Below are 14,240 nucleotides of genomic sequence, written 5' to 3' on the forward strand. Positions count from 1 at the left end.
GCTATATTAGCATATTAGTATATCATACGCGTTTCCAAACACAACTTTTGTAACATAACGTTACCTGCAACTCGTTTGTATGCGAGCAAGCCTTAAAATGCTGCAGACAGCAGCTTTAATATATATATATATTCTTGACAACATAGAATGTCTTTGATGAAAGATGCACAATCATCGGAAAAAATGTTGCCATTGTAATTCTAAAGGAGTGATTGTACAGGTACATTTCACAGTGAGACAGGAACGCAGATGTTCTCTGACATCTGACATACTAAGCATTGTCAGGAATTTTCAGTAATGATCAAACAGTCTCGCTCTCGCGGCTACTGTGATAGCTGTTAGCGAATGAACATGTCAAAAGGCTTCTCAAACAAACTAAGGTGGTCCTTTTGGTTTACGTAGTTTTGTTATGACATTTCGTGGTTACGAACGCACAAAATTATTAATACAGCACAAAAAGAAAAAGAGAACAAGTTACATGTGTGCGACAGAGTAATATGTAGTGTGTCCCTACCCTGAGAGGAAGGACAATGTTACTTTTGTTCCCGTAAAACAGAAGGAAAATTGAAAGTGAAGTGAAATTTGTAAAACTCAAAGTGAGGAACTCCACATAGGCTGCATGCCTGGTCTAAGCTGCTCAAACGTTGCGACCATCATGGAGAGTAAAGATGGTATTCTTGAACATATGAAAAGATCTTCTACTATGAAATGGACAGTGTCGTCGTGCTTACAGCTACATGTGAATGGAGCAATATTGTTTTCTGTGCGTAAAACATTGAAATGCAAAGAAATAAAAAGTCACATTATATCACTGTAGGCCAATAGGCGAATAACTAATAACAAATTTTGTCTTGCTCTTTTGTAAGGCCAAGTACTAAAATGCGTAATGCCACAGAACATTAAAGTATAAATTAATACCTACAGTCAGTAACTGGTCATGTGTCTCTTCTCTGACTGCCGCACACACACGCACACACACACACACACACACACTGTACCTCCCTACATTACACAAATAAGTTGATCCACTGAACCTCAAAACATTTAGCAGTCTTATCTTGGCTGAAGAACATTGGTTGCAGTGTTTTGACGAGGTAAGGGCCGCTTCCTGCTGTTGTTTTTTTTTTTCCTCAAAGGCATATTTAAGTTTATTTTCTCCTTGCTTAATTATTCTTGACTCAACCTTATATCCCACTCCGAGTGAAGAAACTTAATTCCTCATGATAGAACATCAGCAATGCGCCTGTGTCTGCCCGAAGGGATATGTTATGAATTATAGATTCTTCCTCATCCATCTTCATGTTCAGTTATTTGTGTTGTTTATAGCTGTAATAATAAGAGGCTATGGCCAGATTTCTTGTATCGCCTTACTTTTCCTGTCTTGACTGCCGTTTTCCTGAAGGACCTGCTAGGGGATTCTTCTTTAGCGCTCTGCAAGTTTTCACACTAGCCTGATGTACTGTATAACAATGATGGACAAAGAAATTGTAACAATTATTAATATAGGTTTTATTACAGATGTACAATCTTTGAAACCCAGTGAGTGTTAAACTCTGACAGTGTCTAGGGCTTTTTTTCACATACAGTTTATATTTTTGAACCAGCTATAATCAATGTCTATACTTGTCAAGTGGGAACTGTGTTTTCTTTGCCATTTTCCTTGAAGCTTTAGTCATTGTAACAAAGTGTAAAAATTGTTAATCAGTAACATTTTATTGTACATCTTGACTAAAACTTACCATGTTCTACATGAGCTATAGCTGTTTCCCCTACAGACTGACTGAATATTTAAACATTGGCACTAAAAATAACAGAGGGAATCACAAATGCAGTAGAATGCAATCATTGTGTGAAGTTGCAGGATTAATGGATCTGACAAAAGCATTCGATACATTGAGTACTACTTCAGTGGAACCTTGTTTTTTCTAAGCCCGGGTTTTCGACGAAAATTACACATCTCAGTTTTTGTACACTGCGGGTGTGTTATGGGAAAAATGTATTTGGTTTTTGTATGTTTTGTTTCAGTTATCGTCTGACCTTTTGGATTGGATTAATGATGAAAACTGAGGCTTCACTCGGTCTTAAATTGTAATCGGGAGGGATGGTTTTGAAATAGGTGAAGAAAGAAATTTCTCATCAGATCTTTCAACAACTAACCTTAAGCTCAAAGCAAACAACCTGATCCCCAATAATGTAAAACACAAAAAATCTGTAAGGAGTCAAGATGTGGAGTGAAATTATTGGAATCCATCAAGAACTCAAGAAACCATTGTTACTGCAGTCTAAGCAGTATCCAAAAATGTTTGTCCAGAATTTTTCTGGTCCATTTTAGTTGGAAATGTTGGTTCTGTTTGAAATGTTTAGTGCTAGTACAGATTTGTTGCACATTGTATCATTATTCTACCATAGAGAAGAATGGGTCAAATAAAACATTCAGGGCTCCAAATTCATATGGCATTCATTCCCATGATGAGTGTAAGTAAACTTCTGACCAGAACTGTACCTTGTGATGTTGTTTTGCATTGACTAGATATGTCACAATGAATGCTCTTACCTACAGGCTTGTTGGGATAGGCCTTAGGATACAGAAGAGGGTCCCATGGGTTTAAAGAATTCATAAGAAATGTCACTCATTTATCATCAGTCTCTTGCGCCATGTAATTGGACACATAAGCATTATCCTCTCAGACTTGAACATCTGATGTGCTATGAATGAAATCTCAGTAGTTGCTCACATTCTTAAATATCTGTTATTTTTTTATCTCAAGAAAAAAATGAGTTTAAGTATTATTTATTGACATATCAGGCTTGTATAACTAACTTGAAGAACGGAAGCTAGAAACTGACTTGTGGTCTTCAAGGATGTTATCAAATGAAATACTGTATACAATTCTCCAGCCCCCCGAGACCCTCGTAAGGATAAGGCGACATAGAAGATGGATGCATGGATGGAGTTCCTTTTTTGGTTGTAAATGTTCCTTTTGAAAGCAGTATGCATTTCATTAATATATTACTTTTTTAAATTTCTCTGCAGTCCCATGCACGGCACTGACATGAGAAAACATTTTAGGTCATGTGAGAATCATATGAAGCAGCTCAGGGGCTGAAAGTCAGCTATTCCATTTGAGAAAAATAACTGGAGTCATGTTGTCATCACTGACCTGGAAAAGGCATGGGATTTTTTTTTTTTTTTATGGCGAGCAATGTTCAAAAATGTGGGGTGGGGGGAGGGGGCAAGTCAAACTCAAGCGATTAGAAAGGCTACTGCTGACGGAAATGTTGAAAAAAATGCTTTTAGATATACAGACCCTTTCCAAAAAATTAGAATGTCATGGAAAAGTTGTTTAATTTCCAGAATTCCATTCAAAAAGTTAAACTTTCATAGATTATAGATTCAGGGCCCACAATTTAAACGATTTCAAGTGTTTATTTGTTTATTTTTACGTAATTTGGGCTTCCAGCTCATAAAACCCACGAAAACAGGAATTAAAAAAATTTGAATACTATGAAGAAATCACCATTTACTTCTCAGTTTTTGCAGGAAAACAAAGAAAGACATTAGGATCACATCAAATCAATCTTTCAAAACGATATGTCAATCTTCAATACTTGGTTGGGAATCCCTTTGCCTTAATCACTGCCTCGATGCCACGTGGCATTGAAGCAATCAGCCTGTGGCATTGCCTGGGAGTTATGGAAGCCCAGATTTCCTTGATGCTTGCTGTCAGCTCTTCTTTGTTGTTGGGTCTGGTGCCCCTCATTTTCCTCTTGAGAATAGCCCATAGATTCTCCATGGGGTTTAGGTCCGGTGAGTTGGCTGGCCAGTCAAGCACTGTGATGGCATGGGCATCAAACCAGGTTTTGGTGCTTCTGGCGGTATGGGCAGGGGCCAGGTCCTGCTGGAAGATGAAATCTGCATCTCCATACAGATCCTCAGCAGAAGGAATCTTGAAGTCCTCTAAAACATTCTGGTAGACTGTTGCGGTGACCTTGGATTTAAGAAAGCAGAGTTTACCAACACCTGCACCGGACATTGCACCCCAAATCATGACGGACTGTGGATATTTCACACTGGACCTCAGGCAGCTTGGATTCTGTTCCTCACCCGTCTTCCTCCAAACCCTTGGACCTTGATTCGCAAATGAAAGGCACACTTTACTTTCATCGGAAAAGACCACTGGCCAACAGTTCAGTCCTTCTTCTCCTTGGCCCAGTGGAGACGCTTCCTACGTTGGCTCAGGTTCACAAGTGGCTTGACCCGAGGAACCCAAAAGTTGTAGCCCATCTCCCGGATGCGTCTGAATGTGGTGGTTTTTGAAGCTGTGAGTCCCGCCTCATTTCACTCTTTCTGGATCTCTGCCAGATTCTTGAATTTTCCCTGTTTGATAATCCGCTGAAGCCCACGGTCATCTCTTTTGCTGGTGCATCTTCTCCTGCCACATTTTGCCCTTCCTCTAGACTTTCCATTGATATGCTTGGACACAGCACTCTGTGAACAACCAGCCTCCTTAGCTATGAACTTTTGTGGCTTACCCATCCTATGGAGGGTATCAATGATGGTCTTCTGGCCAGTCTGCAGTCTTCCCCATATTGAACCCAACTGAGACAATTGAACCAAACTGAAGCAATTTAATGACATCTGGGGGAGCCTGTGCAGGTGATTTGACTTTAGTAGATGATTAGTGTGTGACACTCAGTTTAAAACATTCACGCCCTGCAAAATTTGGGCTGATTTCTTCACAGTATTCTAATTTTTTGAATTCCTGTTTTCGTGGGTTTAATGAGCTGGAAGCCCAAATTATGTAAAAATAAACAAATAAATACTTGAAATCGTTTAAATTGTGGGCCCTGAATCTATAATCTATGAAAGTTTAACTTTTTGAATGGAATTATGGAAATTAAACAACTTTTCCATGACATTCTAATTTTTTGGAAAGGGTCTGTATATATTATGGCTGTCAAAGTTGACGCGTTAATAACGAGTTAACCGAAATTCCCTTTAATGCCACAATTTTGTTGACGCGCGATTAACATGCACACGTCCTGTTTGATCCTCGGCCCACACCGTAGTTTGAAGAAATGCAGCGGTGTGGCAGTTGATGTGGAGCCACAAGTGTGAACAAATATTGAGCAGAAATGGACAAAGAAAACGATATTTTGAATGGTTAGTTTAGCTTCAAAGCCCTGGCAGATGGCTCTCTCTCTTTTGAGATATATATATATATATAGATATATAGATATCGATATATATAACGATATATAATTATATAAATCGCTCTAATTTACCTTCTTAAATGGATAAATCATAATATGTCAAAGCTGCGCATTGTTGAGTGTTCATAAATGGGACTAGTAGGGTATAGTTAGTATAATAATCAGCATTAACTTTAGCATTTACATGCTGTAGGTTAGATTTTTATTTTCTCCCCTAATAAGAAGTTTCATTAAAACGGCATTTTGTGTTCAGTTGTGTTGTCATTGACTAATATTTAAATTTGTTTGATGAGCTGAAATATTTAAGTGTGACAAACATGCAATAAAAAAAAAGAAATCAGGAAGGGGGCAACCCTTTTTTCACACTGTATGTAAATGTTTTGATGTGTGTATGGGAACATTACTCTGTCAGAACGCCCAATTTTATGTCAGGTTTCAACCCTCAAACTGTTTATTTTAAGGTCAAGTTGAAGAATTTGGATGTACAGTCGTCGCTCGCCACATTGGTGGTCGAATTTAACTGCAATAAATGAGAGATTACAGTAGTTCTGCATGATTCCAACCATCTGACAGTGTGGGTTTTCTTCCAAAGCTGGGCAATGTGGTGACACACCCAAATAACTCGTACTTGCATACAGTCGTTCGAACTGATAAAGAGAATTAAGTTGTTCAAGTCCTTCTCAACTTGTGTAAATCTTTAATTCTTATAAGAGGGTCACTGAGTTGTTTTGACTTTCCCATTCTTGGCCGATTATTGGCCGATCCATGAGTGTTGTTGAAAAATTTCAACACATTTTCAAAATTTATCTTCACCAGAAATTAATTAAGCCTAACGTTCAGCCACTGAAACACACTTTTTTTTTTGCCTTTGTTGAGTAACATATTTACATACTCCCATTAAGTATAATTTATGTATGTATTTATTGTTATACCAGGGGAACTATTGCATCTGCTTGGCTTTTAAAGGAACTATTCAAAAATATAACAAGTTTATTCCAATTACCCAGTGGTTTATGAATGTTAATCAGTGTCCATTTGTTTTTCAGTGTGCAGATTTCCAAAGAGTCTGAAACAGTAGCATCAAGACTGGGGGCCCAACATATTATCGTGAGTTACCAAATTATTATTTTTCTCTGAGACATTTTCTTTTCTTTTCCACAGTAATTATTAAGAAAGATATATTATACTGTACAACTGCCAAGGCTTGATGCAAAATGAGTAATGGAAATCTTGTTTGAAGTGCTCCCACATGTCACTGTATTATGACACAACAGGCATTGTCTTCTGTCCTAATGTTATCCTCACACTTAGTCACCGGCAGTTTGTTGTTTATTTTCCCCGGCCGGCTATGGCTACTACTTTTATTTTAAATTTGTTCTTTGGTCGTCAATTTTTCTCAGCCTTCTTCAAAAATTCAACGTCAGTCAAGTCAGGACTACTTGGTGAATACAAAAACCTTCTTTTTAACCTTACCTAAACCTTTAATTTTAAACTTAATTTCCCTTCAACATGACACGTAAATGTTTTTATTGTTCCCTCTATAAGTTAAAGCACAACAAAGGCTCTAATCAGGAAAACAGAGTAGGCTCTGTGACGGGCTAGAGGGTGTGTTCTTGAAATAGGACATGGTTTTACCCTATCCTATCAGCAGTGAGGTTCATAGGTCAACACTGTCTCATGTTTATAAACACTGTAGACAGCCGTGAAGTAGGTTTTGAACTGCCCTCAATGTGAAATCTTTAGTCAGAGCACCATCACGCTTAATTTCACACGTCTCATTCAAGGGCCAACAGAGGTAAGTCGCCCTGCTTCAATTTTCTTCATGCAATTTCAAATGGGAACGAAGTCATAGCTCAGAAATCAATTTTACTGAGTATGCATTTGACTGGTGTGTTATTCCTTTCTGTGACAACATTTGTTTATTTTATTTATAACCTATCCAATTTATAGACGAAAACCTCTCAGCGGCTCTCCATTTTTAATTTCAGAAGAAATATACAGCATTAATATCTTATATGAATATTATATTGGGTGGAGGAAGTCAATAACCAGTAGTTAACCAATAGTATTTGATAAACTGTTGAAGAATAAACAAAGCCATCATTTTAGCACAGACTTTCCGATTGTGTTTAAACTTTTAGCAGCAGATATTAAAAACAAGTTGGGAATTGAAAATACTTATAAAATAGTAGTTTTCACTATTGGGGGTAACCGTTTATAGGAACTTGCTTACCAAGACAGTAAGAACTAAAATGATGCTCATGTGTTCTATGTGTCTAGCTACCCAAAAATACGTTTTGTACTGTGCTCCTATTTTTTGGGGTTCCATCCTCGGTGGCCGTGCTTTTCAAGTTGCTTTGACAACTGTGTTCTTACCCAGTATCTGTGATCTGACCAAAATCATATTCCCTCATGGCACACTTTGTAAATTCAGTATAAACTTCGCTAACAAGGCCAGTGGCTTTATTTATTTATTTTTTTTACCGTCTCCTCTTTGCTGTGTGCCAGGACCTCAGATTGAGCCCACTCTCTTCCGCACTCCCAGCATTTATGCATTCACCACCCTCGGGCTTCACAAGGGATCTTATGAGGATCATTTGACTCCAATGATATTGCTGCTTCGGGCTTTTTGGAGTAGGGAGAACAAGTAGTTTGTTGCATATTTTTCTCAAGGGTATGCCGTGTTCCAGAAGGCTTATCTTTTTTTTTTTTTTTTTAATTATTAATCATGTCATTCTTAGAGCAAAGCAGTGATGTAGAGCAAGGGTGGACCACATTGTATTTTGAAAAGGCAAAAAATAACTCATGAAATTGAAGTGCAACTTGTGTCAGCAGCTTCTTACATATAACGCAACAACCACCAATGTCATTGAATATGATTTATATCAGCAGGCTGTTAGGCCAACTTCATTTTATATCCCTACCATTTTTATTTGTTTATCAGTGTTTTAGCCATTTTTGTTGAGGTGGTCGCAAAGGAGATCTGTTTATTTGTAGGAGTCACGATTAGCTGTGCTCTTAAAAACAAAAACAAACAAAAAACAGACTATTAGTCGACTACGGACAAAATCACAGTACACATGGGGACATCAGTAGCACTATAAAAATACTCCTGGCTGGTATTTCTAACTTAGATGTTAGAAGAAGCACCTTCTCAGAGGCATTATTGGAGCATTTTGGCCTCGCAGTCAGGAGATCGAGTGTTGAAATGTCAGTTGGAGCACCTCTATGTGGAATTTTCATGTTCTCCTTGTGCGTGGGTTTTCTTCAGGTACTCTGGCTTTCATCCCCAAAAACATGCATGTTAAATTAATCGGGTCTAAATTGTCAATGTGAGTGTGAATGCTTGTCTATATGTGTCCTGGACGCTGCCTCTCACATGAAGTCTTCTGGGATAGGTTCCAGCTCACCCGTGACCCAAATGTGGGCAAATATAGAAAATGAAAAAAGTGACATTTTGCTTTGAAATTAATCAGATTGATCCACTAGTACAGTAAATAATGGCCTTGTGGATGTGATCATTATTTTATACACTCATCATTTTGTAATGTTTTGACAGGCAATCAGAAGTTGAGGACAATGCAAGTTCACATGCACACAAGGTTTTGTTTCCTATGTGTGCTCACCTTCCTCTTCCATCAGTCGAGCCACTGTCATGGAGACGGGCATCATGAGCACCATGGTCATCACCATGCCAACCACACCCACAACGACCTGCAGATTTCTGAGGCTCCATATGTGAGGAAATCTTCCCCTACTGCAGAGTCTATAAGTCCTGTGAGGACATCTTTAGAGGAGGAGCAGCACTTCTACATCCAGCAGCTATTCAGACGTTATGGCCAGAAAGACCGGCTAGATTTTCACGGATTTCAGAGTCTCCTTCTTAGCTTGGGTCTGGGTGAAGTGAAAGTGGTGGGCATGGATCATGACGACCTTGGTCACGACCATGTAGCTCATCTCGATGTTCTTGATATGCAAGAAGGCTCTCACTCACACAGTGAAGGGCATGGGCATGGGCATGGGCATGGGCATGGGCATGGGCATGGGCATCCACGTCACAAACCCAGCTTCCACCATCCACATACAGAACAAGATCCCACAGAATGCAGCCAACAGACCACTGCTGCTGTCACACGTTCTGGTGCATCAAGAGAACAACTCCATAAACACCATCACGAACATAATCATAATCATAACCACAATCACCTACATGATGCAGAACATAATCATAATCATGCCAAGGAAGAAGAGAGTGAACACATGAGTGACAAACCCAACCTTGTGCAAGCACAAATCAGCACAGATATTGCTCCCACCAACCAGGAACAGCTCTCTTCTGCCCAGCTTGACTTACCTCATGGCAATCAAGAGATGCAGTCTTCGCCAACTCCCACAGACACCAAGCCCAAGAAGCTAAGAAGGCCAGGAAGAATCAGAGGACAACGTGGGCAAAACAAAACCGTTTCACCTCACACAACATTGTCGAATAACCATGACCATAAACACAGTCCTGATCATGGCCACAGCCATTCTCATAAAGGTAAAAGAGAAGCACCAGGGGGCCCTGACACCCCAACAGTCCCAGGCCCTGTTTTGTCTGGACATGCAAGTGGCTTGTTTCATCAGCATGAGGAGGTAGGGGCTCTTTTGAATTCATAAATAATACTTTTAATATTGTCATTTAATTAATAATGGACTACTCCTTATCTGATTTATCTGTGCATTATTTTAAATCAACATGCAATGTCTGCTCACAGTGTTTGAACCTGACTCAGCTACTCAACTACTATGGGCTGAGTCCCGATTCCCTCATCTCGCCAAATCAGTTCACCTATCTGTGTCCTGCCCTGCTGTACCAGATAGATAGTCGTGTGTGCATCCGCCATTACCACCAGATGGAGGTGGAGCAGGAAGCTTTGGACAATGTCAGTTCTGGTAAGAAGCTAAGCATCTAATTGACTCAACTCACTTGGGCTAATGTAGTACTCAATAATTTTCTATTAAAAACAGAAGACCACCGCAGGTAGCAATGAGGATAAAACATTTCATACTAAGTACTAATTTGCTGATTCTGAATAAAAAGACAAATAGAAGTCAACATTTCACCTCATTAGGACTTCTTCTTGGCTTTAACAACTTAAGCTAACCAGTATATTCTATTCTCTTGACAAGAAGAGGTTTTTTGCCATTTGATTAGGTCCTGATCGATATGGATTTTTTGGGGGCCAATTCCAGTAATAAGGAATAAAAAGATTTCGATAACCAAAATGTTTTAAACAAGATAAATAGGCGTTTGTTAACATAATGTGAATAGGTGGTATGTTAATGTAACATTAAGTTATTCAGATAACTATAGCCCAAACAACAGGTTTAACAGGTTTCCTATGCTCTAACTATGAAACTATTCCATATATAAATAAGGAATCCTACTTTGTGGAAATTCACTTATCATGGTCTGGTCTGGAACCAATTAACCGTAATAAACAAGGGATTACTGTACTTGAAATTGTGTGGAACAAGCAGCTTATGAAAAATTTGAATGTAAAATAAATCCATAACATGATGTGCAAAAGGGCAGTGAACCTCTGAATAAAATAATCACACATTTATATGAATTGAGACATTTGCATTCACATACGCCCTCAGTACCAGAGTGCCACAGTGCAAACATTTTTTGTAAACATCTAATCTCTAATGGTTATAATCGTCCGGCCGATTAATTGGTCGGGCACTATCATTCATTTGTAAGAAAAACACTATTACCTGCATTGTATTACTGAAAAATAAATGTTAACAACATTCAAAAGTTGGACGATCACTGATTATCTGTAAGAGCTATAATTGGACGATTAAATCAGCTGGCCGATTAATCGATCAGGCCCAACATTTGATGTTTCTGGGGGTTTATTGCATTTCAAATTTTGTACATTTAACCTGCACCTTTTTGGTTTTATATTTGCCTCAAGACAAAAGTCTCCCAAATTTAGCAGGAAAGGCCCAGTTACTAAGTAACTAGTGTGCCATAAAAGCATTCAAGGTCTCAATCAAAGAAACATGTGATACCTCTCTGTGATCTTGTCATATTCATATAAAGGCTCTGACACAGTGGGAAAGATAACACCTTGAACTTATCAGCTCGCTATCACATTTGCATCACCCTACGTTTGTTCACGTGATGATTTTATTTACTTGTGTTTACAGGTAATACGAATTTGTTCTCGAGTAGGAGTCCTTCTTTATCTGGTCCTTTTGGCGTTAAACCAGACACAGCACCATGAACCCTATTATACCGATTATCCAACCCCAGTATATCGTGTGTCCGACTTGATATATAAACTGCAGCATCGCTACTGGCAAATCCTTTTACAGAATGTTTGCCAGTCAAGTGTATGTCATTGTGATAAGTGAAGTGAAGTAGTAAATGTAACTTTGGTTTCCTGAGTTGTTCTCATGGGTTTGTTCAATCTCTTTCCATTTTCATATACATTGGAAGAGCTGTCTCTCTTTGAGTGAGGATCATCTTTTTTTCACCGTCATTTTCTGCTATACTGAGCACTGATGAAAACTCACCAGAGCATAATTTGAAAATCAACATAAGTTTAAAAAAAAAAATTGTATGAATATATATATTGAAAGACCAACTGAATTAGGAGGGGGTTTTTTTTTTACATATTTTATTTACCACTTCCAAGTGCTAGGACCTAATGCTTTCATCTACTTCTCTGTCACAAAAACTACCATTTTCCACAATTTGGCCTGGATGCAACCCTGTTGAATCTGAGTGCTTTGATTCCAAATGAGATTCAGTAAACCTGAAAGCATTTTCATTTGATAGGAACTAGTCTGTATCATTTGATAGGTTGATAACAACTATCTCGGCAGAAGCAGTTGTTGCACAGTCAAGGAACATCAAGTCTCAGAGACACATTTTACATGGAAATTACCGGTACCATTTTATATACTGTATTTAAAGGATGGCTCTTCTCAGGATAATCGTTGCTTCTATTTCGTGCGGTTTCCTCTATAGTTGTATTTGTTGCTGGCAAATGAGTATTTTGCGATAAATACATCTCACCACTTCTTAAACTCAATCAACTCAATAAGCAGACAATGTGTTGATGATCAGTCAGATTTGAATATAAACTCCAATATAAATGTATGCCCCTTGAAAGAATCCCTCTTTGGTTTCAAATTTCACGTTTTAAAACCAAGAAATATACAAATAACACCACCGGCTGGTGTATGTTCTCAGTCGTGGTGTAAAAGAAAAAAAGGAACAAATAAATGTCTATTTGTCAAAATTCAAAGTTAATCTTTGTAAGAGGGGGAAAAAAAAAGTTCCTTTCTCTTTTATCTGCACAGAATTGTGGAGTATTACGTGACAATATTGAACCGAATGGCAGTGATAATATCCATGAATCCAGGTGAGGACAGCAGCACACAACACGAGTGACACACTAATGGTCTGGAGTGCTGAAAAGTGGAAGAAATGAAAAATGTCAGTTACATTATTTACAGTGCACAATTAATTTGGGCAAGATACAGTAACTGATGTACATTTGTGTGTGTACTTTTAATAAAACACACTGGAATAAAAAAAAATGTGCATCTTAACACACTGTTAATCAAAGAAGATTTTTGTCACAATATACACAAGTATACACACGAATCCAACCAATTTTTAATCATTAAAAACGCTTTCTCTTCTGAATGTATAGTACCTGTATCAAGTGTCCCTAAGACGGCACTGTGATGCTACCAAAAGCAGTCGTAAAATGGAAATGGTAACCAAATGGTAAGACAGCATGAACAAGTCAAAAGAGCGAGAATAGCTGCTCATTAGTGGGAAAACCAGAGCTGGGAGACTCTGGCTTACCAAGATTCAGCCATAGGCATCACCACAAGATGTAGAGGTACCTTCCATTTACCTCCTGCTGGAATCTGTGGGGGAGCTCAGAAAATTTGCAGTTTTTTCCTCAGTGGTTCCAAATTCCCCCTCTTTTTGTGGTGTGCCAATTAGGAGTGACATTTTTCTGAGACGTGGCTCACAGAAAAGTCATAATTGGAGAGGAAACAGACCACTGGGTCTCATCTTTTCTTTTGCCATCATCAACTACCACCTCATCACAACCCACTGCAAAAATTAGCATTCAACATACACGACATAAAAGATACAAATTGGTACAAATGCATATTTATAATGAGATAGAAGTATGGATGCGCTGCATTGGGTGTAGACTTGCAGTTATGTACTGAAGTCAACTGTAGCCTCTTGGCTTTTTAAGGCAGAGTAAAATGGTAGTAACAATAAAGGGTTGTTGTAGATTTTTTTTTGTTGTTGTTTTTTTGTCTGTGAGGACCCGAAGCGTTCAGTTTTTACTTCCTAACGATGAGGCTTACTGATAAAAGTATAGATGTTGTCTGCTCCTCTCAAAGGATTATCTTTTACAGAAAATAGAACTTTGGCAGCAAACGTTTTGTAAACTACATACACAATGATATCTTACTAATCGATTGCAATCACCAAATAGTTGACCACTTTTAGCCCCACTGTTTGTATTTACAGTAGAGCCCTGCTTTTTGCGGGGGTTCCGTTCTACACCTACCACTGAATAGCAAAAATCATCAGATTTTGGATCAACATTTGCAATAAAAGCCACTGCTGTAATGTATTAGATTAGATTCAGCCCCAGAACCTGCGCTCTTCAATTGCCATTGTTCACTGACGACGGGAGCTAACAAGCTGAATTGACAATCCAGATTTAAACCCTAAATAGTCTCACACACTTACTAAACGCATTTAAAGCATAAAATGTATAGGTCCTCACCACTAATGAATGACAAACTAGATGATAGAAGAGCAGATTGTATCAGTCACGATGTACCAGCCATAGCACACAACTACGGTGTGTTCAGGGACTGCCGAACAAAGTGCGACATATCAACTTTTGCCGCAAAAACTCAGTGACACATAAAGACATAACATTAGTAACGACATTGTTTGCACAATAAATTTTTTTCAAGCT

General features: G+C 38.5%; 1 protein-coding gene across 4 annotated transcripts in view; it reads left to right on the top strand.

The window, feature by feature from the left end:
- The window catches only part of slc39a10 (solute carrier family 39 member 10), a 41,269-nt gene that overhangs the window by 11,718 nt on the left and 15,311 nt on the right, over window positions 1-14,240 (top strand). For 2 of the 4 annotated variants that reach the window (XM_054786959.1, XM_054786962.1), the window contains exons 2-4: window positions 6,261-6,321; window positions 8,774-9,849; window positions 9,972-10,149. In XM_054786959.1, the coding sequence (XP_054642934.1) occupies window positions 8,794-9,849; window positions 9,972-10,149 (1,234 nt within the window). In that variant the 5' untranslated portion in view covers window positions 6,261-6,321; window positions 8,774-8,793. Of the gene's footprint in view, window positions 1-1,066; window positions 1,095-6,260; window positions 6,322-8,773; window positions 9,850-9,971; window positions 10,150-14,240 lie in introns of those variants that run through there. The other 2 variants (XM_054786961.1, XM_054786963.1) reach the window with 2 other exon arrangements.

The sequence above is a fragment of the Dunckerocampus dactyliophorus genome, chromosome 9, assembly GCF_027744805.1.
Source record: "Dunckerocampus dactyliophorus isolate RoL2022-P2 chromosome 9, RoL_Ddac_1.1, whole genome shotgun sequence".
Lineage (NCBI taxonomy): Eukaryota > Metazoa > Chordata > Actinopteri > Syngnathiformes > Syngnathidae > Dunckerocampus > Dunckerocampus dactyliophorus.